The 20,778-nt window shown below is 44.7% G+C and overlaps 1 protein-coding gene across 2 annotated transcripts; it reads right to left on the reverse strand.

The window, feature by feature from the left end:
• Positions 1–1,633: 1,633 nt before the first annotated feature.
• LRRC25 (leucine rich repeat containing 25) lies at positions 1,634–7,934 on the reverse strand. 2 transcript variants are annotated; one of them, XM_043976304.1, is made up of 4 exons: positions 7,808–7,934; positions 6,402–6,468; positions 5,361–5,927; positions 1,634–3,313 (listed from the first exon to the last, which is right to left on the reverse strand). In XM_043976304.1, the coding sequence occupies exons 3-4, from the start codon at positions 5,915–5,917 to the stop codon at positions 3,145–3,147; spliced, it is 726 nt and encodes a 241-aa protein (XP_043832239.1). In that variant the 5' UTR covers positions 5,918–5,927; positions 6,402–6,468; positions 7,808–7,934; the 3' UTR covers positions 1,634–3,144. The 2 variants fall into 2 exon arrangements, with proteins under 2 accessions (XP_043832239.1, XP_043832238.1); XM_043976303.1 differs by lacking the exon at positions 7,808–7,934 and having other exon boundaries at positions 6,402–6,499.
• Positions 7,935–20,778: the final 12,844 nt, after the last annotated feature.

Raw genomic sequence — 20,778 nt, forward strand, 5'->3', positions numbered from 1 at the left:
ATTGTTACAGCAGGAAAAGCAAGCCAGCCTTGATGAAGTAGTCAGGCACTATGAGGAGGAGGCAGGAGGCATCACGTGCCAGGAAAGTCAAACTATCATCACTGTTTTGCTTATCTCCCCATAGACCCTGATAGAGTCTACCTTGAGCCCAAGAATCTTGGGAAGAGCAAGGCTTCCAGCCCAGGATCTTCAACCATCATTCTGGGAAGCAGCCCCTATGGAGATGGGACCCCAAGACAGCCTGACCCTGCTCATCCAAGTGCTGCAACCACAGCTACTGAAGACCCAGAGAAGAGAGTTCAAATCACCAAAGTCACTGGCACTTGTCAGATGGTTCAATATCAGAAATTGACATGGTTTGGGTTTTTTTATCATTGGAAATGACTTTCAGGGCAGCTAGATGGCGCAGTGGATAGAGCACCGGCCCTGGATTCAGGAGTACCTGAGTTTGAATCCGGCCGCAGACACTTAACATTTACTAGCTGTGTGACCCTGGGCAAGTCACTTAACCTCAACTGCCTCACTAAAAAAAAAAAAAGAAAGAAAAAAAAAAAGGAAATGACTTTAAGGAAAAGACATTCCCCTCTGCTTTGCTGCTGCCTCATAAGGATAATGGCACCTTTCCATCTCACTTGCCACCTAAATCTTTCCTATGTGTTGTCTCCCCAGTTAGGATACCCACCATCATCCCAGTCATCAGGCTTGCCACCTTGAGGTCATCTCAGTTGCTTCACTCTCACCCCACAAATTCAATCTGTTGCCAAATCTTGTCATCTCTGCTTTTCCTTCATCTCTCAAACAACTCTAGTTCAGACCCCCTTCATCATTCACTTGGACCACTGCAATAACCTTCTAACCAGCTGCCCTGCCTCAAGTCTCTCTCCACTCCGATCCATGTTCCACTCAACTGCCAAGGTCATTTTTCATATGCATAGGTTGGGCCATGTCACCTCTTCTCAGTTACAAGAGACTCTTTTTTCTTTTGGGGGGGCACAATGAGGATTAAGCGACTTGCCCAGGGTCACACAGCTAGTCAAGTGTCCGAGGCCAGATTTGAACTCAGGTCTTCCTGAATCCAGAGCCGGTGCTTTATCCACTGCGCCACCTAGCTGCCCCCCATGTTACCTCTTCTCAAGGGGTTCCAGTCACTCCCCGTTTCCTCTGATCAAATAAAAACTCTTCTGTTTGGCTTTTAAAGCTCTTCATAACCTGGCCCCTTCCTACCCTTCCACTCTGCTTATACCTTGATCTCTTCCCAAGATCTTTGATACACATACACTGGCCTGCTTGTTCCTCACATACAGAACACATTTTATCTTCTAACTTCATGCAGTTGCATTGACTGTTCCCCTTCCCCTTCCCATGTCTGGAATTCTCTCTCTCTCTCTCTCTCTCTTCACCTTTGCCTCCTGGCGTGCCTGGCTTTCTTCAAGACTCAAATCCCACCTTCCGCAAGAGGACTTTCCTAGTTTTCCCCTCCCTCCAACTCCAGATGTTTGTGCCTTCCCTTCTGAGGTTACCTTCAGTCTCTTCTGTATGTATCATCCGTGTGCATCGTTATTCACATGCTGTCTCCCTCATTAGAATGAATTTCAATGTATTTCAACGTCATCAGTTTCCTTTTATAATCCAATATACTTTATTCCATGCACTTAAAAAAACATTCTTCCAAGAAGGGGTCTAAAGGCTTCACTAGCCCGACAAAAGCATCCAACAGATTCATCAAAGTGGGGGCCAAAGGGGTCGACACAAAAGAGGGTAGTTAAGAATCCCTGATCTAGAACAAAATCCAAGTATTTCTCTTTGGCCCTTAAAGGACTTTGTAGTTTGGCTCCAACTTGTCTTTTCAAACATGGCGCATTACTCCCTATCACCCATTCTCACCAAACTGACCTGTTTGCTGTCCCCCATATACCATACACCACCTCCAATTTCTATCCCTTTGCAGGAGGTTGTACTCCATGCCTAGAAAGCCTTCCTCCTCACCTTGTCTTTCTTTCTGACCCCATCACTTAGCTCAGTGACACACAGTAAGTCCTAAATAAATACCTCTTGACTGACTGACTGACTGCCCTCCATCTCCCAGAATCCCCTATCTCATTTCAAAATTTAAGTGGCATCTCCCATAGCAAGTGGTCTCCAAATCCCCATTGAGAGTGCTTTTGCTCTCTCCCCAAACGACTTTGTATATGTTATATTTTCTTATCTACGTACTGTGAGAGTCAAAATTGGATATATGGAGCATTAATCTCCCCCTTTTATATTAGATTTTTTTTTTTAGCAAGGCAATTGGGGTTAAGTGACTTGCCCAGGGTCACACAGCTAGTAAGTGTTAAGTGTCTGAGGCTGGATTTGAACTCAGGTACTCCTGACTCCAGGGCCGGTGCTCTATCCACTGCGCCACCTAGCTGTCCTATATTAGATTTTAAATATCACAGTACCTAATTAGCACCTTGAAAGCAAGAACTACTTTCTTTCTTTCCTTCCTTCCTTCTTTCCTCCTTTCCTTCCTTCCTTCTTTTTTCCTTTCTTTCTTTTCTTCCCTTTTTGTCTTTGCGTTGCCAGCACCAAGCACAGTACCTGGTGCTTAATAATTAATTGTTTGCCGAACTGTATCGCACTGAGGGGCCGCTAGCAGATCTATGGGAGGAACTGGGCCCTGGCCCACTGGCCCTGGATTCTCAGCTTGGCCTGCATCCCCTCCCCTGGAGGTAGGGGATAAAGATGGGCCACAAAGCCCTCCCACTCACTGCTGATGAGAAGGTACTTCGTGCCTTCACCCCGCCCTCACAGCCAACCACCAACTCCTGTTAGTAGATCGCTCCCCACTCTCTTTCCCTTTTTGGAGCCCAAACCCTGCAAAGGGGGAGGGGTGGCATCCGGTCTGGTCAGCTCTCTGTGGTAGGAAGGGGGCGAGAGCAGCTCTGGTGATCAGAATTGGACCCTGGGGAAGGAAGGAAGGGTGGGGGAGAGGGGGGAGACATTTCAGCCTATACCGAATTTCTTTATTACATTTTCGGGGCTGCCCAAACTCTCTCCCATTCCAGGCTGCCTGGAGTCTCGGGTGCAGCCCACTGGCTGGATCGTTTGCATAAAGTCCGGTTGGGGCAAGAAGTTGGCCTTGGGTTTCCCAGTCTGCTGAGTTCAGCACCCTGGCACCACGTACTCATCTTCATCGTCGGCCCCAGGATGAGGGGGCGCTTGGGGGCCTGGGATGCAGGTCAGGTTATCCACGTTGCCATAGATGGGATGCTCAGACGTGGAGTTGTCCTCATAGTTCATGTAGAGGTCCTCAGGGTCTGCCGAAGTCCCTCTGGAGGAGAAAAGACAGCGAAATGTTAGGAAAGTGTTGGGCTGGGCTGGGCTGGGGGATGGGGGGTGGGGGTAGGGGTGGGGAGCCGGAGGGGAAATCAAACTTCTGGCCTTCTTGTGGGGTGAGCGATTGCATATTTGGAGCTAGAAGGAAGGACCTTGTGGTGTTCGATCATTAGGGGCCATGTCCAACTCTCCATGACCCCATTGGGGGGTTTTCTTGGCAGAAATACTGGAGTAGTTTGCCATTTCCTTCTCCGGCTCATTTTCCAAATGAGGAAACAGGGTTAAGTGATTTTCCCAGGGTCATGTAAGTAGTAAGTGTCTGAGGCTGGCTTTGAACTCAGGTCCCCAGGGATCATCTAATCCAACCCATTTCTTTTCCAAGGGAAAAAGCTAAGGTTCAGAGAAATTAAGTGACATATCCAAGGTTGCAGAGCTAGTAAGATTCAAACCTAGGTCTTCTGGGCTTCCAGTCAAGCATTCATTTTGTCCATTATCCCACCCTGCCTGGCCAGGGAGCTGAGGGAGCTGAACACCGTCCAAAGAGTCACTGGACTGGGACCCTCCTAAGACCCTTCTGCAACTCATGCTATTGCCCTGAAAGAGCTGGGGGTTGGGATTGCCTGAATAAAACCCCAGAAATCTTGGGCAAGTCGCCTACGCTCACCAACCCCGGTTCCCCAACTGAAAAATGAAGGGGTTGGAGGATAACCCTCTGGAAAGAGCCTCCAACAGCACTTCAGAGCCAAAGGAGACCTCAGGGCCTGGCTAACTGTAATTCCATTCGGAGGCATAAAGTGGGAGAGGGAGGTGCTAGTCCCCCTGTTCTTTGTACTCCACTCATATCCCATCAGGAATATTGGATTCGGTTCTGGAGCAAGGACATTGAAACTGTAGGTGTCCAGAGGAGAACAACCAGGGTGGGGGTGAGGGGTCTGGAAACTAAGGTTCAGGCAAATGAACTGGTGTCATTTAGCCTGGAGAAGAAATGCCATCATGGGGGAGGAGGAGGCCCATGAGAACTGTTTTCAAGGACATAATTTGGAAAGGACTAGAATTATTCTGCTTGGCCCCAGAGGGCAGAACCAAGGACCAGGGGGGCGAGTTACAGATGTAGATGTAAGTTCCTATATATAATCTTAACTACATAATCTGAACAGCAATGAAATGGATTGCTTCCAGAGCTCTTGGGGATGGTCCTGAGATGGCCACGTATCAGGCAATGTCACAGAGTAACATCTTGCTCCAGAAGAGGCTGGACCAGAGCCTGCCAAGGTCCCTGCCAGCTCTGAGACTCCTGTTCAGTCTAACAGCCCACCTAGTTTACAGGTGAAAAAAAACAACAACTGAGGTCTAGGGAGTGTGAGAGAAGAAAAGCAAGGACTAAAACTCAGAATTTGACTCTTATTCCAGAACTCTCTGTTACACCATGTTTCAGCTGTGCCAGACCCTGTTGGATACTAGGGGAGATGGACAAGGGTAGATCCCCTCTGATTCACCCTGAAAAAGATCCCCTGTGGGTTATCTCACCTGTTAGAGATTTATTTAAGGAAACTAGTGTCTCTTTCAACAAGTAAAATGAGCACCGAACGTAGTGCGAAAGAGGCCCATCTTGGAGATGAGTCCAAAAACTGGTGTTGTGTGACCTTGGATCTGTCTCTGGCACTCAATCTCCTCACCTATAAAATGGGTTGGCCCTCCCTATGGCCTCTGATTGGCATTTAAAGCTCTTACTGGGGGGGCAGCTAGGTGGCACAGTGGATAAAGTACCGGCCCTGGATTCAGGAGGACCTGAGTTCAAATCTGGCCTCAGACACTTGATACTTTACTAGTTGTGTGACCCTGGGCAAGTTACTTAGCCCTCATTGCCCTGCAAAAAAAAAAAAAAAAAAGCTCTGCGGGGTACAGAGTGATTGTGAGGACCCTAAGGAAAAGGTTATGTATGTGCGTGTCAGCTGATATACTTGAAGCCTGGAGAGGGAGAAGGGATGGGAGGGTGGAGAGGGAGGATGACAAGTGCATCTTGGGGAAGGCTGCTCACTCACCTCGGACCTGGGCTCTGGTCGTTGGGCTGGGAGTTCAGAAACAAGTTCTCATAGAGCAGAGCCCCAGGGTGGCTTGTGCCTGGGGCATCAATAGGGCTGGGGGCAGCGGCCGCAGGTACCCGATGCTCATCGCTGCGGCTACTGTAACGGGGTTGCCAGACTGGGGCTGAATTCCTGCTGCTGTCCAAAGGCTTCCTCGGACAGGGCTCAGAGGCGTCCCAATGGCGTCTCCTGTAGATCCCCAGGACCATCCCCATGATGACCCCGGCTAGCAGCAGCAGCAGCCCAAGGGTGATGCCCACGATGGTCCCAATGCCCAAACTCTTGCAGCTTTGCTGGTAGTAAGTGGTGAAGCTGACCTGCTTGTCCCAGTGGTTGATGCAAATCATCCCGTCGATGTTGGAGCAGTTTTGCCACCTCTCGCGGAGCCCACAGCTACAGTTTGTGTAGCCGGAGTCTTGGCTGCAGTTCTGAGCCAGATTCTGGCCCTTGGAGGGATATAGCAGCAGGAGCAGACACAGCAATGGGAGGGGCAGCCAGACCCCAGCAGCCTGCATCCCTGCCGGCCTGAGGAAACACCCGAGATCCAAACTCAGAGCTCTGTTGAGCCTGGAGTGAGCCTGTGGACTAAAAGCAGCTCCCCTGACCACCCCTGCCACATGTACAACTAAAGCAGGTGCTCCGGAAATGGGGACATCCCCCTCCCTACCCCTGGCCTTTGACCACAGTCCAAGCCACAGCCCTAAAATGCGTATTCGACCTCTCAGCAGCAGTGGGGTGTGCTGCACCCCTACATGCAGAGCCCTAGCTGGGCTTTTCTGCCCAGGGTGGGGAGAGGGAAGGAAGGGAGCTTCACTGGCAGGAATGGGGAGGGAGTTCAGCATCCTACAGCTGTTCAGAGCCCCAGCCCCAGAGAGTGCGCCCCCCCATCCCTAAAGATTCCCTCCTCACACTTCCCTCCTCTTCCCTGCCTCCTTAGGCTGGAGGGGCTGGCTGAGCAGTTCCAAAGATGTGGGGACTACTGCAGGGAGGGTGGCTCACCTAGATCGAGAGTCCGGAGTCAGGGGCGGCTTCTTAGCTTCTCTCAGCAAACCGGTGAGGTTCCCTGCTGGGAGAGAAGAGGAACAGGCGGAGCCCCTGTTGTTTGTAAGCCTGGAGGGACGAAGAGGACAAGTCCCCTTGGGTCCCTCCCCTTTCATCCTCTATCCCTTCCCCCTTTCTGTCCCCGGGCTAGAGAAGCTGCAGTTCTCACAGTCTGAAGGGGGCGGGTAACCACAGTTCGGGCAATCCTGGGTCTAGGCTCAGGCTTCACTGGGCCCTGGAAGGCTTTGGCTCTTTACCTGTGCGCTTGACCTTCCGTGCCCCAAAGTGTGTCTTTGCTTAAAGCCAGCATATCTGAGGCCTAGAATGTAGGCATGGGAGAACAAGCCGTCTTTCCACCTACTTGTCCTCAGTTTCCTCATCTGAAAAGTGGGGGGCAGCTAGGTGGCGCAGTGGATAAAAGCACAGGCCCTGGATTCAGGAGACACTTGCTAGCTGTGTGACCCTGGGCAAATCACTCATTGCCCCACAAAAAAAAAGTGAGGGGGTTGGAGTGGCCTAATAACTCATTCCTGAAGGCCTCCCCCTCACCACCACCCCCCTCCCCCGTTTCCCTGGTTACCAATGGCCAGAGTAAACTGTCAGTCGTTTGAGGGGCACACTCTCCTCTGGGTGGCCTTTGACTTTTTCTTCAGATGAGGGGGTCTCTGAAGACAGGGGCCATGTCTTCTCAGAGCAGGCTAAGCCAGCCCCTTCTCTCCACTAATGCAGGCATCACATCGGGTCAAGTCCCCATCACCCTTTTCCCTCACTGTCCAAATAGCTTCTCAATCAGCCTCCCATCTACAGCCTCTTCCTTGTCCAATTCACTTTTTTTTTTTTTTTTTGGCGAGGCAATTGGGGTTGAGTGACTTGCCCAGGGTCACACAGCTAGTCAATTCACTCTTCATACAGATGCCTGATAGATAGATGTTCACCAAGCTCCGGATCCTACCGTACTCTCTGGGCTCAAGAAGGTTTCCTCTTGTTCCCTCTTGTCATTTCAAGTCCTTCACCCTTTGTTCAAGCCTGCTTTCCCAGGCTTATTTCCCATTATTTTCTTCACAGATGCTCAAGCCAAACTGGCTGACTTGCTGTGACCTTTCCTCAACTTCTTTCTCCCCCCTCAGTACCTTTGCACAGATAATCCCATGCCTGGAATGCTCTTCTGCCTCATTTCCACTCATTAGAATATCTATCTCGGAGCGATAAAAATTGGAACTCAAAACTGAATAAACATGTTTATTACGTTTTTTAAAATGAGATTAAATTTTTTAAAAAGAATATTTATCTTCCTTCAAGGCTTAGCTGAAGAGGCACTTCTTAATCAAGGCCTTTCATAACCTCCCCTCCCCCAAAATTCTTACCTGTAGCCAGCTAGAAGACAAAGTAGGTAGGGTGCTAGGCCAGAGTCAGGAAGGTCAAATCCAGTCTCAGATACTCTGTATGACCCTGGGCGAGTCATTTAACCTTGTATGCCTCAGTTTCCTCATCTGAAAAGTGAGGATGAGAATAGCATCCACTTCTTGGGGTTGTTGTGAGGATCATATGAAATAATATCTACAAAGTGTTTAGCACAGTACCTGGCTCATAGTAGGCACTTAATAAATGTTTGTCCCCTCCCCCACCCGCCCTGGCAATTGGTCGAGCAACTAAGAAGTCAACAAGTGTTTATAAATTGCCTACTATCTGCCAGGCAATATTCTAGGTAGTGAGGAATAAAAAAATGAAAATAAAATAGTTCCAGACTTCAAGGAACTTAATTTCTCTAACACCCCCTCCCATATTATTTACTGTATTTAGTTTTTATTTACTGATATATATGCAGACTATATACGCAGGGATAGATACACATATATGTGTATATATGTGTGTATACACACACAAACACAAGCATATACAGAGAGTATCCCCAGAGTCTGTGTCAGTATATGTTTTATATTCCTACAAAGCTGCTTCCTCCCCAGTAGCCATGAGCTCCTGATGTCAAGGGCTGTTTGTCTTTGCCCAGTATCCCCAGGGCCCAACCTAGTACTTCTTAAAGGAATTATGTTTTCTACCTGGGATCTGAGGTTCCCCAAGGGCAGAGACCAGGTTTCCCCTTCAGACAGGCCACAAAGCCTTTGTCTTCCTCCTCTAGTCTGGGGTCCCAGAAGGCAGGACCAAGTCCCCCCACCGCTCCCCCCAGTGCAAGATCCTCTTCTTCTCTCAGACTGAGTCTCTTCCAGCAGGGACTTGGTCTCCCTTCTCCAAACAGGGGCTTCCTGAGGGCAGGGGGTCTTTCTCACTCCGGCCACTGACTCTCACCCTAAGTATGGGGTTGGGAAAGGAGTAACTACTTCCCTTTTCTTTCTAGTTGTTTTCCTGCTCACTTTTCCTTCTTTTCCTACTTAAAATTGGTGGTTTTCAGCTGTGAATCTGAGATTTGTGGGTACTTGGGCAGGTTAGAGACAGTTCACCCCAGGAATCCCCAATCCTACCCCCAGGAAGGAAGGAAAACAGCTGAACTCACCCTGTATCAGCACAACTGGGGCCAGAGTCTCTGAGCAAAGGAGGAAACAAAGGAATGGGGAAGTGAGGCAAGCACAGGAGACAGGCTAGGGCCCTTTCTGGAGGGATCACGTTCCTAGACTTTTGAGCTAGAAGAGCCTTCAGAGGCCAGATAGTCCAACCCCCTAATTTTACAGATGAGGAAACTGAACCCCGGAGTGTTAGGGTTATTTTTCCCCAATAGGACATAAACCTGTTGGGGGCAGGGGCTGTTTTTTTAATTATCTTTGTATCCCTAACCTCTTGAGGCAGTACGGCATATCAAATAAAAGCTTATGTTGGGGCAGCTAGGTGGTACAGTGGATAAAGCACCGGCCCTTGATTCAGAAGGATCTGAGTTCAAATTTGGCCTCAGACACTTGACACTTACTAGCTGAGTGACTCTAGGCAAGTCACTTAACTCTCATTGCCCTGAAAAAAAAAAAAGCTTATGTCAAAGTAAGGTCTTTTGGATCTAAATACAAGTGCTGTCTGGCTACATGACCTGGCCAAGTCACTTAATTCTGTGCTCTAAACTATAACTTCTAGAGAAGACGCTGACTTGAATCGGTAGTGGGTCTTTGCAATGCCAATGAATTTGCATTCATTACCACAAATCTGGTCCCTCTCTCTGTCTCCATCACAGTGCTTGGCATATAGTTGACCTTAATAAATTGTTGTTGTTGTATGTCCTTCGTTTTAGAAGAGGACCCTGACATTGGGGTCATGTCATGACTTGCACTGAATTGGATTTAAGTCTCTATCCACTGAGCTACCTAGCTGCTCTCTACTATCTTATATAATATTATATGATCATATAGCTCTGCTTCCTATACAAAGCCTTTCCTAATTCCTCTGAAGTTGTTAATGTTCTGTGCTCACCCCCTCCCCCTGAAATTACTTGGCATTTACTTGGGTTGGACTAGAGCCCCTCCAATGGTGTCCAGCTTTGACTCTGTGAGGAGAGACATGACCTAGTCCCTTACTAAAGGACATACACAAGCAGTAACTTCTGGTTGGTCCCATGATCACTGCGTCAGTCACCACTAGTAACTGAGCCACAAAGAGCCACCCTCTCTAGGAGCTATAAGGAGTCAGGAGAGATGGCTTCCGACCTCTTCCAAGATGGCATCTTTGTTGGGACATGGTCAATACCAGTTCTCTTTGGACTTCTAGTTGGGGCAAAGGGGATTTCTTTCCCCTCCTCCCTTCCCCTCAGCAGCTGTAGTGGCTACTTGCACATGGTTAAGATAACACCAGTTTGTCTGGGTGACCCTAAGACTGGACCTCAAGTGCTTGGTTGCCTCATCCCCTCCTTCCCTTCTTAGATAAACTTGAGAGCTGTCTGCTAGATGCTTCCCCTTACTCTCCTCACACTCTCCTAAATTCTCAGTAATCTGGCTTCCAACCTCATCATTCAATTGAACCTGCTCTCTCCAAAGTTACCAAGGATGTCTGAACTGCTAAATCTAGTGGCCTTTTCTCAATCTTCATCTTTTTTTTTCTTTTACAAAGGAATAGTTATTCAAAAGATACAATCACAAGTTTACAGACTTACTCCCCCCAAACATGGGAGGCATAATCCCCCTTCCCTCTTTGCACCACCTCAGTCTCTAGGGAATAGAAGGGGCTTCATTTCATAGCTTAGCTTAGCTCCCATGGATAACAGTCCAAACCCCCCACCTTGGTTCAAGTCCTAAGCACCCTGGCTTCTGAGGTGAGAGAAATGATTATTAATGACCAATAATTTGGGGAGATCCAGATTTCTCCCCTTTTTCTAAAGTCTTCATTTCAAAAGCTCAGTCTCTGAAGGTTAAATTAACTTTCTTCTCAATTGTGGTCAGACCCCACCCAACCTTACAAGGAATCTAATCTAATGTTGTGCTGCACTCAAGCAAGTCTGGGTGGAGATAGATCCTCGGTCTAGATTGTCCAAGGCTAGGAGTAGTCTGGGTGTAGAGATGGTCTCTTTGTCCAAGAGTGACAGGATGTCACTCTCTCAGCCCCTCATTGGAATAAGCCCACCTCTCATTGGAATATTCATTCTCTCATTAATTGTTAACCAATCAGAGTGGATTCCCACCTTCAGGAACACCCACTCTTCCAAGAGCAAATAAACTGAGCCCACCGCCATGAGGAGTCTTTGGCATTCAAGAGCGCCACTGATGTATTTTATTATTTATTATATATATTTATTTATTATATGCTAGAATTATTAATAAAGTTATTAACTACCCAGAAACAATGTCTCTTGAACTTTTTAAACATCATACGGGGCTTCCATGCTGGGTTGGCTGGCTACACCATCCCACCTGAAATCTTGGCTCTCAGGTGCCCTTGGCTTGAACTCTCTGGTTCTATGAGGATCACCTCCAGCACCTGAAACTAAGGAAGGCAAACAAATACTCTTAAATCCCCTTTTTGGGAGCCAGGGTAAAAGAGAAAGTCATCCTTGTGGGCAAAGTATCACTATTCTGAGATCTCATTCAGAGACCAGACTTTCTCTTTTCCTTTGTGTTCCACTTTTGTTCATTGATTTCAATTTCAACTTTGCTTTTTTCCAAATTGTTTTGGGTTGGAACTGACATTTATAAATGCCTAGTAGATTATAACTGTGCCAAAGATTATTTGAACGACTTTGTATTTAGAAGTAATTGTGAACTCCAGTCCTACTAGTTATACAATTGTTAATTTGGTGATTTTCTAAAAACTAGGCTAAATGGATTTCTGGGAGTCTTCTTATGAAGGCCATTAAGTACCATGCCAAAGAGACTTGGTTGAGACTTTTTAAAGCTGGGAGGGCCCTTAGAATATAACAAAGATTGATTAGACAATTACAAATTAAAACAACTCTGAGGTGCCACCTTCACACCTATCAGATTGGCTAATATGGCAGAAAAGGAAAATAATAAATGTTGAAGGGGATGCGGGAAAATTGGGACACCAATGAATGGAGTTGTGAACTGACCCAACCATTGTGGAGAGCAATTTAGAACTATGCCCCAAGGGCTTTAAAATTGTACATACCCTTTGACTCAGCAATACCAATACTATGTCTATATATCAAAGAGATTTTTTTTAAATGAAAAGGACCTACATGTAAAAAAAAAAAGCATTTATAGTAACTCTTTTTGTGGTGGCAAAGAATTGGAAATTGAGGGGATGCCCATCAATTGGGGAATGACTGAACAAATTAAGTTATATGATTGTGATGGAATGTTATAAGAAATGACAAGCAGGATGCTTTCAGGAAAACCTGAAAAGATTTATGTGAACTGATAAAAACTGAAATGAGCAGAACCAGGAGAACTTTGTATACAGTAACAGCAATATTGTACCATGATCAACTGTGAATAACTTAGCTGTTGTCAGCAATACAATGGTACAATTCCAAAGGATTCATGAGGAAAAATGCTATTCGCATCCAGAGAAAGAACTGATAGATTCTGAGTAGAGTTTGAAGCATACTATTTTCACTTAATTTTTTTTCTTTTGGTCTGTCTCTTCTTTCACAACATGACTGCTATGGAAATGTTTTACAAGATTGTACATATATAACCTATATCAAGTCAAGGATGATTATCTCTACCACCTAGCACAGTACCTGGCACATAGCAGGCTTTTGATAAATGCTACTTGACTTGAATTGAACAGCACGGAGGCCAGTGTCACTAAATTGGAAAGTATAGGGGGTGGGGCTGGGGGTAAGAAGACTGGAAAGGTTGGAGGAGGAAGACCAAACTGAGGGTTTTGTATTTGATCTTGGAGGAGATAGGGAGTCACTTGAGTTTATTGAGTAGGTGGGTGACCTGTCAGAGCATCGTTTGGGGAACATCACTTTGTCGGTTGAATGAGGTGGAGTGGGGAGAAGCTTTAGAACCAGGAACCCCACCAGCAGACTATCCGTGTGAGGTAAGGAAGGCCTAGACCAGGGTAATGGTAGTGTCAGAGGAGAAGAGGCATCCAGAAATATTACAAAGGCAGAATTGGTGGACCTTAGCAAAAGATTGGATATGAGAGTAACAGGGAATGAGGAATCAAGAATGATGCCTAGGCTTCAAGCCTGGGCAACTGGGAGGATGGTGGTACCCTCAATAGTATTAGGAAATTGGGGCAGCTAGGTGGCACAGTGGAGAGAGCAATGGCCCTGGATTCAGGAGGACCTGAATTCAAATCCAGACTCAGACACTTGACACTTACTAGCTGTATGACCCTGGGCAAGTCACTTAACCCCCATTGCCCCGCAAAAAAAAAAATAGTATTAGGAAATTAGGAAAAAGGGAAGGTTTGTGGGGCAAGAGAATTAGCTTGGTGTTGTATATATTGAGTGAGTTACTTAACTCATTCTGCCTCAGTTTTCTCATCTGTTAAATGGGGATAATAACAGCACCTACCTCCCAAGGTTGTCATGAGGACCAAATGGATATCTGGAAAGCACTTGGTAAACCTTAAAAGCATTCTAGGAGTATAGATGACTACTATTGTTATCTTAGTTTCCTCATCCATCTACTGATCTTTAAGTTCCATCTCAGGTCTGACAGTCTGTGTTTTGAGGTCCCTTCTAAAGGAAATGTGGTATAGTGGATAGAGCACTTTGGAGTCAAGAAGATCTGGGTTCAAGGCCTGCCTCTGACACATACTAATTGTGGGACCAACTTATATAACTACCCTTTGCCAGGTAGTTTCTGAATAGTTTCTAAAACTATTAGGTACAGATGAGATGCTGAGAGTTACCTATAAGCTGTTTCAAGGCTTCTCCCTCCCAGCTCTGACACTCTATGTTCTAAGGGCCCTCCCAGCTCTGACCTTCTGGGTTCTAAGGGCCTTCTCAGTTCTACCACTTTGGGTTCTAAGGGCCCTCCTAGCTCTGACATCCTGTGTTCTAAGGGCCCTCCCAGCTCTTACACTCTTTTGCCCAGGGAGCCTCCAAACACTTGTATTCTTACTCCTTCCCCACTATATTCTCAAGCTTCTCCCAGCTCCTACAGTCCATTCTCTATGCTCTATAGACTCTCCCAATCCTCACTGTTAGAACCCTAACTCCCTCTCCTCTACTTACAACTTCTCACCCCTTTCTGGCTTTGCATCTTCCTTTGCTGTTCCTCAGACAAGTGTAACGGAGGCCTGAGCGCCGTGCCTGGCACAGGATAGGAACTTGGTATATGTTTATTAACTGCCTGAAATGAGGATCCCATGAGATTTCCTTTCCTTCAAAAGAGGAAGTTTTATGGCCCACATCTCCTTTTTCTATTTGCGGCTTCTCTCCCTCTTAGTCCCACCCATTTGAGTAGCCTTAGTTCCCATCTCAGTTTCAGGTCTGAAACCTGAGGTTGCCTTTATTCCAGAGTCCACAGCTACCTAGACCTCTACTAAGCCTACTTCCTTCCTTCAACAAACATCCATTAACTTCTCTATGTGCTGCATTAAACTTTGGGCAAGATGCCAAATTTAGATAAGACATGGTTCCTGCCCTCAAGGACCTTACAATCTACTTAGTGATTTCATGGAGCTTTGACTGAGGCTTGGGAGGGATGAAGGATTGCCTTACCAGGACAGGTATACTGGAGATGTAGTGGAAAAAACACTAGATTCAGAGCAAAAAGACCTGGATTCAAATCCTGGTTCTATCATTCTCTCCCTGTATGAATGTGGGCAAGATGCTTCATCTTCTGACTCAGCATTTTCTCTGAGGATCCCCTGTGCCTGGAATGCTCTCCCTGCTCATCTCCACCTCCCAGCTTCCTTTAAGTCCCATGTAAAATCCCACCATCTACAAGAAGCCTTTACCAGTCCTCTTCAATCTTAACGCTTTCCTCCTGAGGACATCTCTCATTTGTGCTGTCTATATCTTGTTCATACATAGGTGTCTATGGATTATCTTCCCTGTTAGACTGAGAGTTCCTTGAGGTCAGGGCCTGTTTTTTGATCCTTTGTTTTTTGTCTTTCTTTGTACCCTTAGTACTTAGCACATAGTAGGAACTTAATAAGTACTTGGTGATTGAGTATATTTAGGGACTTTAATCCACTTTATATTAGTAAACTTTCTTTGCTCTCTTGCATGTATAATTTATACAATAGCAATACCATTATAATGACAACTTTCTCTTTTTTACATTGTTTGGTGTTTTATTTTTCCCCCAATTCCATGTAAAAACAAATTTAACATTCTTTTTAAAAATTTTGAGTTCCAAATTCTCTCCCTACCTCCTTCCCCACCCCCCTCATTGAGAAGGCAGGCAATTCAATATAGGTTATACATGTGTAGGCATGCAAAACATGTTTCCATATAAGTCATGTTATAAAACCATAGACCAAAAGAGGAAAAAAACACTCAAGAAAAATAAAGTTTAAAGAGTATGCTTCAATCTGTATTCAGACACCATCAGTTCTTTCTCTGGGGATGGATAGCATTTTTCATCATAAGTCCTTCAGAGTTTTCTTAGACCATTGTATTGCTAAGAACAGCTAAGTAATTCACAGCTGATCATCTTACAATTATCACTGTTATTTTGTACACAGTACATTTCACTTTGCATTAGCTCAAGTAAGTCTTTCCAGGTTTTTCTGAGAGCATCCTGCTCGTCATTTCTTATAACACAATAGTAGTCCATCATAATCATATACAACAATTTGTTAAGCCATTCCCCAACTGATGGGCATCCCCTCAATTTCCCATTCTTTGCCACCAGAAAAGAGCTGCTATATTTTTGTACATTTAGGTCCTTTCCCTTTTTGTTTTTTATCTCTTTGGATACAGACCCACTAGTTGAATTGCTAGGGTATGCATGGTTTTATAGCCCTTTGAGTATAATTCCAAATTGCTCTACAGAATAGTAGAATCAGTTCACTACTCCACCAACAGTGCATTAATGTCTCATTTTTTTCCACATCCCTACCGACATTTGTAATTTTCCTTTTCTGTCCTATTAGCCAATCTAATAGATAATGAGGTAGTGCCTCAGAATTGTTTTAATTTGCATTTCTCTCATCAATAGTGATTTAGAGCATTTTTCTTTTTTCTTTCTTTCTTTTTTTTGGGGGGGGGTGGGGGTACAGGGCAATGAGGGTTAAGTGACTTGCCCAGGGTCATACAGCTAGTAAATGTCGAGTGTCTGAGGTTGGATTTGAACTCAGGTCCTCCTGAATTCAAGGCCAGTGCTCTATCCACTGTGCCACCTAGCTGCCCCTAGTATGTTTTTAAGGTGTTATTTTCTTCAGTATTTTTTTCATGTCTCCTTTACTAAACTGTTGACGCTTTTTTTTTCATGATTTTCTTGCATCACTCTCTTCTCTTTCCAATTTTTCCTCTACCTCTCTTACTTGATTTTCAAAGTCCTTTTTCAGCCCTTCCATGGCCTGAGACAATTCATATTTTTCTTAGAAGCTTTGGATGTAAGGAGCTTTGACTTTGCTATCTGCTTTCAAGTGTGTGTTTTGATCTTTTTTTGCAATCATAGTAATTTTCTATGGTCAGAATTTTTCTGTTGTTTGCTCATTTTTCCAGCCTATTTCTTGACTTTTAACTCTTTGCTGAAGAGGGGTTCAGTTTCCAGGGTAGAGGGTACACTGTCCCAAACTCCAGGGTTTTTCTACAGTTGTTTTCAGAGATACTTCTAGGGACCCATAAGTTTTCAGTTCTTCCAAGGTGATATGATCTAAGGAGAGTTGTGTTTACTCCTCTCCTGTCCTGTGCTCTAATCTTCAAGTGACCACAAGCACTCTTCTGCCCTAGAACTGTGAGAAGGGTCTCTGTTCCACTGTGGCCCCAAGCTCTGGTGTGCTAATGCTCCTCCTTGCCCTGGGACTGCCACCCAGGACTTCAACCAGATCCAAGTATGGGCAAAGCAACAGAGTCCTGCCCCCAGTGCCAGTAAAGAGACCCCTGTAATCTCCTTCTGATCAGTTGTTCAACCTCCTTATGGTCTATGGGCTGAAAACTGCAGAAGCAGCCAGTGCCCTTGCAGATTCAATGGCTCCTAAGGCCTGCTCCTGGTTTGCTGTGGCCCAGTATGCACTGACTGTACTCCACTCTCACCTGGGTAAAACAGACCTTTGATGCTGACCTTCTAAATTGTCTGACTGGAAAATTATTTCACCCTGTCCTTTTGTGGGTTCTGCCACCCAGGAAATTGTTTTATGGCATTATTTAAAGGTGTTCCAAGGGGTTTAAGGAGCGCTCAGGTGAGTTGCTGCCTTTCCTCTGCCATCTTGGCTCCACTCAAAGACAAATCACTTTCAAAGCCTTAAAAACTTTGATCAGAGGCAGCAAGGTAGTACAGTGGATAGAGAGCTAGAACTGGAGTCCTGAGTTCAAATTGAGCCTCAGTTACTTACTAGTTCTGTGATCCTGGGCAAGTCACTTAACTTCTGTCTTCCTCAATTTCTTCAACTGTAAAATAGAGATGATAATAATACTTCCCACCCAGGATGGTTGTGAAGGTCAAATGAGATAATACTTGTAAAGTGCTTAGCACAGTGCCTGGCACATGGTAAATACTATATAAATACTTATTCCCTTCTCTTCTTTCCCCAGTGCAACAAACAAATGATGAAGTTCCATACCCACTTCCTGACAGAGAAATAATGGCCCTGAGATGCAGAAGGAGATGGGTTTTTCTGGACACAACCAATGTAGGAATTTATTTTGCTTGACTGCATATTTCTTACAAGTTTTTGTTTTTCTCTTTTTCTAATGGAGATGAGTGGGAGAAAGAGGGATGATAGGGATAGAAGAGGGGAGAAAAAAGAAATACAAGAGGGCAGCTAGGTGGTGCAGTGGATAAAGCACTGGCCTTGGATTCAGGAGGACCTGAGTTCAAATCCAGCCTCAGACACTTGACACTTACTAGCTGTGTGACCCTGGGCAAGTCACTTAACCCTCATTGCCCCACAAAGAAAAAAGAAAAGAAAGAAATACCAAAAAAAGGGGTCATTGCAACATTTTTTCACGCGTAGAAGAGAACATAAGGAAGACAAAAAAAGAATCACATATAAGTGGGAAAACTTTGAAAATTACATAATGAATTTATTATGTAATTAAAAGAAAAGCAAGCTATGCATAATAGAGATCTAAGTTCCACATAAAATCCCCTTCTTCTGCTATTCTACATATTTATAAATGCTCAATTTTATTTGATGTTTGTTATATACAGTTTAAAAAAACCGTTTAAGGATAAGAACCTGTTAAAGATGTTAGAGGGAAAAAATATCCCTTGCTTATCAATTTGAGCTGACTCGGGAATATGATCAAAATAACATCTAAAGTGTTTGTGTATCATGAAAAATGCTGTCTCCAGAGAAAGAACTAAGGGAAGGGGCAGCTAGGTGGTGCAGTGGATAAAGCACAGGCCCTGGATTTAGGAGGACCTTAGTTCAAATCCAGCCTCAGACATTTGACACTTACTAGCTGTGTGACCCTGGGCAAGTCACTTAACCCTCATTGCCTTACAAAAAAAAGAAAAGAAAAAAAAAACTAACGAAGCCTGAATGCAGATCAAAGTATATTATTTTTTATTTTCTTTATTTTTTTGGTCTATGGTTTCTTTCACAATATGACTAATATGGCCATATGTTTTGCATAATTGCACACCTATAACCTATGTCAAATTGTTTACCATCTCAGGGGAAGGGGAGGGGAGGGAAAGAGAGAAATTGGAATTCAAATTTTTTAAAATATATGTTAAAATTGTTTTTACATGTAATTGGGAAAAAATTAAATATTATTCAAAAAAACAAAATAAAGTTTTTTGTGATTGCCCCAGAGAGTACATCATCTTTACTACCTCTATCCCTGCACCTTATTAAAGTAAATTATGTCCCTTGCACTATATCCAAACCCAAATATTCCCCCCAACTTTTCTCCAGAAGGATTAGAGGCCACTAGACTTTCTGTATATAAAGGGAAATAAATGATAACAATGAAAGGGGGCAGTTGGTGCCACAGTGGATAAATCACCAGCCCTGGATTCAGGAGGACCTGAGTTCAAATCCGGCCCCAGACACTTGACACTAACTAGCTGTGTGACCCTGGGCAAATCACAACCCTCATTGCCCCGCCAAAAACAACAACGACAACAATAACAATGAAAGAACAGAGAATCAAGAGGGAGGCTTACAAGTCTTTGGCCATGTGGTAACCAGTGTTACGTGCTGCCAGCTGAGGCAGCAGAAATTAGATCTTACTGCTTTCAACTTCCTCATGGGAAGACTGAGGTGAAAACTAAAACGAAACTCAGAGGAGTTGCTTATTTAATGGGACTTTCTTCCTTCCCAGAATCAACTGCAAAGAAGCAGGAAATGACCTCTGAGAGGACGCTTGGGTGAGCTCACCAATCATGGTCCACAGCAACAACAGTTGGGGTTCGTCACTGTTCCTCAGAAGGGGAGAACTGAGGAGCAAAATGCTTCAAACCTCCTAGAATCTGTGCATATGGTCCCAAGATGGTAGATGGGCTCTCCACCCGTGGGCTTCCAAATTCTGCCTCCTAACTCCTCTCCTTCCTGCTCCCCGCCCCATAAGTCTTTACCAAAACACTCCCAGAATTCCCAAATCCAAAACATCATTCATTGGTGGACTTCTGAGACTGAATCCACTTGAGTATCTCTCATCTCCAAGATAACACCAGCATTACACCTAAAAAAATCTAGTGAAACCCTGCTGAATTGAAATTTCACCTTCACCTTAACTCTGAACTGTCCCCACAACTACTTTAAGGTTCCTGTCTTTTAACAAGCCAGGACAGGGCTTAGGATCATCCTCTAGTTTCCAAACTACAATTTAAGAGATTGCCTCCTACTCAGAAAATATCCATCTCAGGTTCATTGTTCCATCACCCATCCTTAGGGAAAGAAACATAAGGTAGGGGGCAGTTAGGTGGTGCAGTGGATAAAGCACTGGGCCTGGATTCAGGAGGACCTGAGTTCAAATCCGGCCTCAGACACTTGACACTTACTAGCTGTGTGACCCTAGGCAAGTCACTTAACCCTCATTGCCCAAGAAAAAAAAAAAAAAGAAGAAAAGAAACATAAGGTAGAAGAGGCAGGTGGAGATCCTTGAAGTCCTTGCTCGAGCTCATCAAGACAATCATATGCTCTAAATGCCACCTATGAGCTGTCACCATTGCTGATGATTGGGAAAGGTGGAAAAGAAATCCCCTACCCCTGTTTCAAGAAGTCACAGAGAGTTCCAAGTCACATGTTCACAAAAGAGGAAGAAGAGAATGAGAGTGGAAATTATCTCCCCCTTTAAAGTTTACTGGGTGCATAGTAATCTGGTGTTTGATAAATCCAAAGATCTGAGCTTCTAGGACAAGAACTCACTATTTGACAAAAACTGCTGGGAAAACTGGAAAATAGTTTGGCAGAAACTAGGTATAGACCAACATCTCACATCATATACAAAGATAAGATCTATTTTATTTCTAAATCATGCACCCATTTTGATCTTTGTAAACGATGCTGCATAAGGAAATTAGGAGGGCATGGAATAGTTTACCTGCCAGATCTATAGATAAGAAAAGAATTTACATCCAAATAAGAGAGAGGGCATTACAAGATAGAAAATGGGTGATTTTTATTATATTTAATTTTAAGTTTTTGCACTAACAAAGCCAATGCAGCCAAGATTAGAAGGAACACAGAAAGCAAGCATCTCTAATAAAGGCCTCATTTCTCAAATATAGAGAGAACTGAGTCAAATTTATAAGAATATAAATAATTCCCCAACTTATAAATGGTCAGAAGATATGAACAGGCAGTTTTCAGATGAAGAAATCAAAGCTATATCTAGTCATACAAAAAAAATTATCTA

The sequence above is a fragment of the Dromiciops gliroides genome, chromosome 1, assembly GCF_019393635.1.
Source record: "Dromiciops gliroides isolate mDroGli1 chromosome 1, mDroGli1.pri, whole genome shotgun sequence".
NCBI classification, from domain to species: Eukaryota; Metazoa; Chordata; class Mammalia; order Microbiotheria; family Microbiotheriidae; genus Dromiciops; species Dromiciops gliroides.

Excerpts from the sequence above, each read along its gene's own strand:
- LRRC25 (XM_043976304.1), bottom strand. The coding sequence starts at position 5,917 with ATGCAGGCTGCTGGGGTCTGGCTGCCCCTCCCATTGCTGTGTCTGCTC. Across the intron at positions 3,314-5,360 it reads GACCAGAGCCCAGGTCCGAG|AGGGACTTCGGCAGACCCTG; the intron begins GTGAGTGAGCAG and ends TTTCTCCTCCAG.